This window comes from Hirundo rustica, chromosome 6, assembly GCF_015227805.2.
Source record: "Hirundo rustica isolate bHirRus1 chromosome 6, bHirRus1.pri.v3, whole genome shotgun sequence".
In the NCBI taxonomy this organism is placed as follows: Eukaryota; Metazoa; Chordata; class Aves; order Passeriformes; family Hirundinidae; genus Hirundo; species Hirundo rustica.
This window is the reverse complement of record NC_053455.1, coordinates 30,988,439-30,997,984: the sequence shown is the minus strand read 5'-3', so window position 1 is coordinate 30,997,984 and position 9,546 is coordinate 30,988,439. Positions and strand designations below refer to the sequence as shown.

The window sequence follows — 9,546 nt, the reverse complement described above, 5'->3', positions numbered from 1 at the left end:
AGAGCAGGGCAAATTAGTTTTCTTGAAGCCTCTGCAGACAAGTGGAGACTTGGTTGCACCCTATGGTCAGCTCCCCAGCTACCTAGCTGCAGGCAATGGGTGCAGGAGCCTCAGGATCAAACTAGGAAACAAGGACAGCTTGACAGCTTCAGATGGAAGCTGAAAATGGTGTAGAGGCTCCTGGAATGTCTGGATGAGGGCTGCTGAAATTCCCTGATGAGAACAAAGTACCACTCTTCCATCGGGGTTCACATCAAATGTGGACCGAGCCTACCCAGGATGGCTGTGCAGTGGTCCTTCTACAGTGAAAATAGTGCCTGTTCATGGGATCTCACCTTTTCCTTGAAAACTGAAGAAATAGCTGTTGCTGAGAGATAAACTTGAAGCCTGTCTGGTCAGCATGTACAGTAGACAGATGTATAAGTAGCAAAGCTTGTGAACAGAGTGGTCCCCTCCTAGTGTCTAAGAAATTGCACGCATTTAAAAAAACATGGCACTTAACAAAACTTTCACCTGCTGGCATAAAACAGCTTCTTTCAGGAGGGAAAGAAAAATGGCTTTCAGCTTTACCTATACATCTGTGTTTTGTGCTCCCTTCCTCATTTATTTTCCTGTCTCTTATAAATCATTAAATAATTGTCAAAAATAGCACAGCTTACTTTGGAGTTGATTAAAAAAGGGACAAAATTATCGCATCACCCTCCTACAAACCAAAGTATTCCCAGTAGCGCCCAGTAGACAAAGAGCCAAATCTCTTACTCCCCACTGTTTAGTTTACTGTCTGACAAGGTACTTCTGTGCCAGCTGCTCTTCCCCTCAGCTGCACTGAGCTGCTTAAGCAGACACTGCTCTGTAAACACCCAGGAACACAGTGTCCAGCACTAGGGTATTGACAAATTTGTCACCCAGTCTAAAAATATCAACTGATATGTCACCCTCCCATCCCATTGCCTGGTACTGCTCAGGCAGGAGGAAATTTCCACCAAGCTCTTGAAAGCATAAGCTCTGCTAAGCCACTGCGATTTACATAAATAATGAAAAGTTTAAAATATCTAGGCTGTATTCACTCTTGGAATAACTCTGCTGGCCCTAGAGAGGTAACTCAGGGGATGAACTGGGCCCTGTAAGTTTAATGTGCCGAAAGAAAGTGTTATTGTATGCTGTCATACATAAAGATTTAAGTGATTCTAGCTAGCCAGGATGGTATAAGGATACTCAGTCCATGTTTACTCATTCCTTTAACATTTCCATCTGTAGCTCCTGCCCATTTCTGCTAATGCACCTTCCTCTCACCCTGTGCCTGTCTTGGGCTCCCAGTGCAGCCTTATCTAACCTTCAGGCCCCCAATTTAAAAGTGTTTCAGGATTTGGGGACAATGCCCAAAAGTGGTGGCTGGTGGCTTAAAGTCTTTATCCTCCATGAAGCACCAGCTGCAGATCAGGAGTCAGGGGAGCTGTCACAGCAGGGACACAGGGATATCCCTCCACTGCGACCAGGAGAGGTTAATGAGAGGACTGCACGGGGATTAGGGAGGACATGAGTGAGAGCTCCAGCTAGATCAGGGAGGTCAACGTGGCCCGGGGCAAATCACATCAATTCTTTCTGCTTCAGTTTGCTTGTACTTAGGCTGGGGGCAATAACTAGATTACCTCACAGCCTGGTCCTGAGATGAGATGCAGGGAGCTGTGTAAAGCACATAAGAACAAAATAGCACTGGTAATAGCACTGGTTTTGTAATACAGGATGATTCTTACTGCCAGAGTGGTTTTGTAATGCAGATGATTCCTTGCTGAATGGCAGGGATGTACATGTGTGCAAAGTTGCCAGAGAAAGACTTGGGTTCAGACTAGAATCTTACAATAACAAGGTAATGTTTCACAGTAAAGATGCATGCTCAAAAAATGGGCAAACAACAAAGAAGTCAGATCTAGAACTGAATTTTTTTCATGTCTTAGTGTTGAGAGGCATGTGGGGTGTGGGGCATATTCCATTAGAAAGGCTCTGAAGACTGGCTTCCCCAGAGTGCTGGATGCTCTCCATGAATGGAGAATCTTGTGTTGCAAGAGTTTTGCATTTTTTTTTCTTGTTCCCAGTGTTTTCTCTTCAAACCATCACCTAGTAATATCTCACCAAAAAAGAGGGCAGAGCTGCAGCCTGCCTAAAAACCAGAAGCATTATGATTTTCTTACTGTGCCCCTGTACTGGCTCTCCAGAGTGGGTGCTACTTGCTTGCCAAGGACTGTGGGGCTGCACTCCCCCAAGCATCGTATTAGTAGTAGTAGGGCCCCGTCAGCTCCCCCTGCAGTGTCCCTGTACTGCGCTGCAAAGCAGGTGTCTTGGGGCTGATTTCCAGAGGGACTGGGCTAAGCCAGCGTCTTCCTCTTCTTTGCCTATGCCAGGCATCTTTTACAACTACGCAGGCTAAGTCCAGTTGTAACACACTATATTCCCTTGACTCAGCAAAGCATTAGAGCTTACATTTGATTGCTTTAAAGGGAGCCTGTGTGATCTGAGAACAGATCACAGAGCACCTCCCAGAGCACCTCTGCTCTCCTGGATGTAGTGGCTGCTCTGCTAAACAACAGCACAGTCCCAGGTCCACAGAGCAGAACTATGTGTGAAGACACAGTTACCATCCATAATGTGCCACATCTAACTAGCTTTGTATCTCATCCTTACATCTCCCTGCATCTTCTTTAAAACAAAACCCTAACAAAACAAACAAAAAAAGCCCAAACAAAACAAAACAAAAAACCATGTTCAAAATGGCATCTCAACTACCACATTTTTGTCCTTACCAGCAGAAGAACACCCACAGCTTAAAGCAAATCTTTCTTCGATGCAACAACTGCAGCAACGAGAAGCCATCCTCAGGTAGGAAACTATAAGCTTGACTGTGTATTGCAAATTCTGTTTCCCATGCCTCCCAGTTCAGCCTTGGCTTAATAAAGATGTAAATCAAACTAAGTCCCCTCTCAAACATGTGAGCACTGCATATTCAGCATTTGTTTAGCGAACAGAATTCCCCTGGCACTGGGAGAAATTTTAACACAGAATGGGTTTGGAGCACCACAAGAATCCTAAGAGGAAAACAGTCGGTAACCAAAGCGAGAAATCTAATCCTCACATCCCTCTTATTTATGTGGTGAAAGAACTTAGTATAAACTGGCTTAAAATTTACCTTGTAAAATATTAACTAGGGGTGGTGCAGCTGCTCCTCCTGATAGCTTTTAGATGTATCTGCCAAATTCAATCTTGACAGAGAGAATGTGTTTTAGTGATGAATTTTGGGTGAAGAGGAAGCACACAGGTAAGATAGTTGGCACTCTCTCCAGCACTGAAGGGCTCGTTTCAGCAGATACCATTAAAAACTAGACAATCCACATAAACAAGTTTCTGAACATACAAAATGTGTTCCATTGTGTTCCAAAATTCCTCCAGAGCCCAGCCAAAAGAAACTGCTCCTTAGTCAGTGCTTCTCCTCCATGTGATTGGTTTTTTAGTTCTCCCTAACCTGCAGCTCAATAGCAAAAACACCAAATAGGCCCCATCTAAAAGGGCCATACTTTTTATGTGACCCACGGTTTAATTTCTGTTCTTACAGAAATCCAGCAGAATTCCTTCTCAAATAAACAGAAGCATAAGCAGACTCAAGAAATACCTCTCATGCCTCCACCCAAACTGCTGACTTAAATTTTCTATGCTGTAATTTTAGACTCATAAATTCCACTGAATTTCATGGACTTTGGACTTAAACCACTACAGAATTAAAAAAATATCCATACACAGATTAACGTCTTTTGAAAAAAATATTTTTTCTCAGATTGGACATTCAAAACTTGAACTGTACACTGCACAGTATAGGAACACTAGTTTGCCAATCCAATTACCATCATGTAGGTTTGTGTTGATTAGTTCAGCTGTAGCCCCAAGGTGTCAAACTCAGTCAGCAGCAAGAGATGGACTCCAGGTGTAATTACAGTCAGTGGCCAAGACATGTCTCCTGGGCATGTTCTCTGTCTGGTAATGCCCTTGTCAGAAGGAGGTTTGGACAGTCTTCCAGTAGATTGCAGTAGAGCTTTAGGGAAAACGTGCCGCTCCAGTTATAGGCTGCCTGCCCATTCACCCACCACCATTTGCCTTCTTTTCACTGTTTCCCAGCTCTCTCCATTGTCCCTCTGCTGAATGAACCAAGCAGTGAATTTCAACCACAGTGCAACGACACAGGAAGCAAAACCCCTCATATCCATGGTGGCAGGCTTTTTCTGCAGCCCCAAAGGCTACAAATCAGGTGAAACATTGGCTATGCTGGAGTCACTGCAGGCTTTATCCCAACTCTAGCGCTGTCAGGGAGCAAGGGCAGTTTTGCACTGGCTGGATTTGGGCCACTGGCCATTTCTTTTCTAGGTCTTTGCAGCTACAAGGGCACACACAGATCACTGTGGCATGGACAACACGTAGAGAAGTCTGTTTTTTTCAAGGACCTTGTCCAGTGTTACAGCAGGATCCGTTTCACTGTTCTAATTGCTGCTTTGAGGACAAGGGTGAGGGGACAGCCTCCGTGCTGGAAACAGTAATGCAGCTGTTCTTTCCACAGCTACAAGATTTGGGTGTTAATGTTTTTCACCAAGGGATGTTTTACTTTAATAACCACTCAAATCAATAAATAAATACATACATAAATAAATATTACTTTGTGCTTTATAAGCAACATTTGTCCAAAGCCTTTGAATCGCTTTGCCAAGCTGAGTCATACCCCTTCTTGTGAGTACCAGCAATCCCAAGAGCCCAACTCTGCTTCCATTTATATCAAGAGGAGCAAGTCCAGCCTCTGAGGACTTGCCTGGCATTACAGTGAGCCAATGACTGACAGAACAAACATTGCTCAGGTGCCCTAATTCCTACTTTCATGCTGCCTGCCCTTAACACCACCATTTGTACCATGTTCAAAGAAGAGCAAATTCTATAAAAATAACAAACCCGCCCCCCCCCCCCTACTTCTTCATTTCCAACACTGATTGAATAATGTCTCTAGCCTTGCAGGGCACCAAGGTCTATTTGGTCTATTGTTAATGTTCATTTAACACCGTCTTTAAAGCCTTCTAGGAGAGTTCTGACCTGCTGTTACCTCCTGGGAAATTCTGGTAAGCAATCTATGCATGTGAGACTGCATGTCTGTGCCATATGTCAACCCTCTCCTGGCTGTCTCTTCTACTGCGCTGTACGTCAGAGACATCCGCAGAGAAACAAGATCCTGGCTTTTCTTGCTGCTTCTCCTCCATGCTCCAGGTCTGACTGCTATCACCAGAGCAATACGGCATCACAGAGGTGGAACAGAGAGCTGATGCTGCCCGGAGCCAGGAAAAAACCAAAGTGCCTGCTTTGGATGTGTGCTTGCAACTCCAACTCAACAAAGAGTAAATGTGGAAACCTGGAGCGGAACACTGCTGTACTTGAATGCTATGCACAGGGCACAGGTAGGCTTTTCACATTTCTGCTGTATTTAATTGCAGAAGGACTCAGTTCCCTCTAAACAGCATCAAGTTAACTCTTATAAAAAAGACATGATCCTCATCTAAGAGAATCTGTAATGTACCTTATTTTGTGCATCTACTCTTTCTTGTGCTCTATGTAAGAATACAACTCTTAGCACCAGTGGCAGAGAAATGCCGCCCTGCTCAGCAGACGATGATAAGAGCTGGATGAACATCTCACTGTATGCAGCTCATGAGAACTATAAGGTTGGAAGGGAACTCTGGAAAACGTTTGGTCCAACCTCCTGCTCCAAGATAGGGCAAATTGGATAAGGTGGCTGAGGGTTGCCTTGAGTTTCAAGAATTACTGAGGATGGTGATTTTCATTTACAAGTGACCTCCGTATTTCCCCCAAAGTCCAGATTACACAGGTTCATTCATTTTTATATCTTAATGAAGAAGTGGCTTGTGTGGGTGCTCTTCAGTTTGTGGACTGTCCACAAATTTCTCTTCCCTTCTCCCTCCTCCAAAAGAAAAGGAGGAATTCTACAGATGTTTGTACGAAAAACTTGGAAAGAAGGAAAGGTGAGGATACCTGGGAGGGGTAATAGCTACAAACAGCAAAAATAAAATTGTGTTTGTGAGCACTTTCAGACAGCTTCTGTCCAGCTCTGATCGTGATGTCTACTTACATGGCCTTGATCTGTGCTTCCCCTAGCTTGGTACTAGCAGCAGCCAAGGGGCACACAGGGTGTATAGCATTTTGTACTCCAGCCTTTCTCACCTTCAGCATGGGAGTGCAGCAGCTTTGAAAATCCCATAACTTAAACTAAACTGCCCATCACTCCAGGCAGAATCAGCTTGGGCGGTTTTGGTTCCCATTCAGCAGACTCTAGTATTCAGCAACCTCTGTTTGCACTTCGAGCTGGGGAGTGCAGCTGTAGTCATCTCTGGTGTAAACAATCAATCAGTAAGTCAGAGGCTTCAAGCAGATTTTGCAGCCCTCTTTGAAAAAATGCATGTGCTTGTGGGGTGGAGGACACAAAAACTTGCTTCCTCTCTGTAAAGATGACTGAGGTCTGTCTTTAAAACACACCCATAAAGAAAAATGTATTTAAAACAGTATGCAAAATAGCTGCCACATTTTTGTGCGGTACCCTGCTCTCCCAAAATACGAAATTAGGGTGGATGTTGGTTTTTGCTGTTTTTTAAATGCTCATGACAAGGAGCTTTCTGTCACATTATGATGGACAACCAGTGGTGCATCCTCACTTATCCATGACAAGATCTTTCATTTCTTACTAAGGTGAGCGTGCAGTTCTGCTTCGAAGGCCATCTTGTCAAAGGTGCGCACATTCGTCTCCTCTCGCACCCTTTCCCGGACATGGAAGGATGCTCGAGCAACAGACCTGGCATTTTCTAAGACAGTCTTCTTCTCCTTGAAGATCTGTTCACTTCTCTCCAGCTTCCTCTCTATAGAGAGGAGAATTTCCCTGCGCCTTAAGTCCTCATACTCTTCCACCTTTTGCTTGTTCATCTTCTGCACCTTTTCCTTTTCCAGACGGCTCAAGACCACTTTGCGGGCTTTTTCTTGGACAGCCTCTTCAACCACCTGTGCAGCATGCTGGAGCTTTCTCTCTCTCTCTCTAGCCAGTGCTTCCAAGTGCTCCCTCTGCTCTCTTTCCTTCTTCTCTGCTGCCAGTTTAGCTCTCTGGATCTGCATGTCCTCACGCCTGGCCTTCTCCCTCAGCTCCTGGTTCCTCTTCTCCACAAGCTGCTCGTAATTCTCCTGAGCCTTTGTCAAACTCATCTTCAGGGATGCCTTCAGCATTTCCTTCTCTTCTGCCTCCTGCTTGGCCAGTTCCTTGAGCAAGGCCTCATGCTTCAGCTTCTCTGCTTGGTTGAACAGTCTCTTTTCCTTCTGCAGCTGCACCTCCTTCTTCAGCCTCTTCTGTGCAGCTGTGGACATCTTCTCTTGCAGGAGCTGCTCTTCTCGCTCCTGGTGCTCCTTCTTGACCTCTTCCTTCGCCTTCAGGTTGAGCTCTTGATGGAGCTTCTTCTGCTTGTCCTCCTTGATAGCCCTCTCCAGCCTCTCCCTCCGCAACCGCTCCTGCTTCTCCGCTTGCTCCCGCCACTTCTCCTCGCACACCAGGAGCTGCCTCTGCTTCATCAGGGCGGCTTCCTCCTGCTCCTGGTTCAGTCTCCCTCGCCGCTTCTCCACCTGGCTCTCCCACATCCGCTGACCCTGCAGGAGGGCCCTCTGTTTCTCCTTCTCCTCCTGCTCCTTCCGCTGCTCAGCCAGGCGCCGCTGACTGTCCCACTGCAGGTGGGCCGCCTGCCGCTGCTCCCGCAGGAGGTTGGCCTCCTGGTGCTTGGCGATCATTAGCGCCGCGATCTTCTTGTCTCTCTCCGGCACCTCTGAGACACCCTTCTTCCTCTTTACCTCCCTGACGATCCTCTCGACTTTCTGGGCAGTCTGTGGTGAGTGGCTGAGGTCGCCCAGGCTGAAGCTGCGCCCCAGAAGAGTCCCATTGGCGGTGGCTACCCCCCGACCCCGGCCGCACACCTTGCCCCCGCGCTCCCGCAGGCTCTCCCCGCTGTAGGACGACGAAGCGCCCGACTCAGAGGAGGTCTTGCCCCAGCTACCCTCGCGGCGCTTCTGCAGCGAGTCCAGCGAGTGACTCTTGCCCTTGGCACCCCTCGAGGCCCTGGCCTTCCCCCCGCCACGGGCCCGGGGCCCGCCGGCAGCCGCGGCCGCAGCCCGGGAGGAGACGCGGGCGGCGGGCGAAGGCGGCAGGCTGCCGAGGGGCGCGAGGATCCGCCTCTTCTCCTCACGGATAATCCTCTCCCGCTCCTCCCGGCACTGCTGCAGCTTGCGGCGGCGCTCCCGCTCGTAGGCCTCGTAGAGGCCGGCGGCGACCCGCATGGAGCGCCCGGGCGCCTCTCTCAGCAGGTCCCCCAGCGCCCGCGGCAGCAGCTCCACGGGCCGCACGGCGCAGCGGGCGCAGGCCTCCAGCGACCGCGGGCTGGTCAGCACGTACCGGCTGCCCTCCGCCGCCGCGCAGTCGAAGTTGTACAGGTCCAGGTGCAGCAGCGGCGACTGCTCTCCAGGACGGGCCGGCTCTCCCCCCGCTGCCCCCCCGGGCGCCGGGCAGGGCTGCGGGGGAGGCTCGGCCGGCGGCTCCACCATGGCTCGGCCTGCGGGGCAGAGAGCGGCGGCGGGTGAGCGGGCGGGCAGCGGGCGCACAGACCCCCTTTGTGTCCCCGGGCAGGGGCGAGGAGCGGCTGGGAGAGGGCGGCGGGCTGTGCGCCGGGGATGCCTGGGCCGGGCTGTGTTTGCGCGGGAACGGGGCAGGTTGCGGCAGGTCCGGGGCGCGAAGGGGCAGGTCCCCGGGCTGGTGGTGCCCGGGGCGGGGAGCCGCGTTTGGGCGGTCGGGCACAGGGGCGTGGCGGGGATGTCTTTAGGACTCGCGGCTTCTGCCCTGCGGTGCGTGCGGGGGCGTTTGGGGTGACGGGGGTGTTCGGGGTGACGAGGGGGGCGTTCAGAGTCCTCCGGCAGGTTTGGGCAGTGGGCGCAGAATCGTTCGGCAAGGAACGGGGATGCTGGGGGCGCACGGCGCGCGTCTGGGTCGGGAGGGCAGTCTGGGCTGAAGGTGGCCGGGCTATGAAAGAGGATGCTTTAGGTGCTCTGGGCTTGGAGGAGCGGCGGACAAGGGTGTGCGTGCATAAATGGGCGAACGGAGGAAGGGGTGCTCGGAGGTGTCAGGCAGGGCTGGCAGCGGGATCGAGACCTACTCCCGGGCCGCCGCCCGCGGCGCAAGCCGGAGTCCCCCGCCCGCCCCGGTCCCCCGCGGCACTCACCGGGCGGGCGCGGCCGCAGCCCCGCTCTTTTGTCTCGGTGCCGGCGGCCTCGGGGATCAGGCGGGCGGCGGCTCCTCCATGGCACCGCGGGCCCCGCGCGGCGCCCCCACCTGCGGGCACGGCGGCCGCCCGCAGGCTGCGGCGCCCCGCGCTGCCCGCTGCAGCCCCCGCGCGGGGGGGCGGGCGGAGGCGGGCGCGGGGGAGCCCGCCC

The 9,546-nt window shown here is 50.9% G+C and overlaps 2 protein-coding genes across 2 annotated transcripts in view; one reads left to right on the top strand and one right to left on the bottom strand.

Annotated features, from left to right (window-relative positions):
• Positions 1 to 3,795: 3,795 nt before the first annotated feature.
• On the bottom strand, positions 3,796 to 8,664 carry CCDC177 (coiled-coil domain containing 177). The gene has a single exon (XM_040068491.1). It carries the CDS (start codon positions 8,662 to 8,664, stop codon positions 6,766 to 6,768), a length of 1,899 nt encoding a protein of 632 aa, XP_039924425.1. The 3' UTR covers positions 3,796 to 6,765.
• The window catches only part of SUSD6 (sushi domain containing 6), a 94,939-nt gene continuing 94,013 nt past the window's right edge, over positions 8,621 to 9,546 (top strand). Inside the window, exon 1 of the mRNA XM_040068495.2 lies at positions 8,621 to 8,696. The gene's annotated coding sequence lies outside the window, so the exon portion shown is untranslated. The remainder of the gene's footprint in view (positions 8,697 to 9,546) is intronic.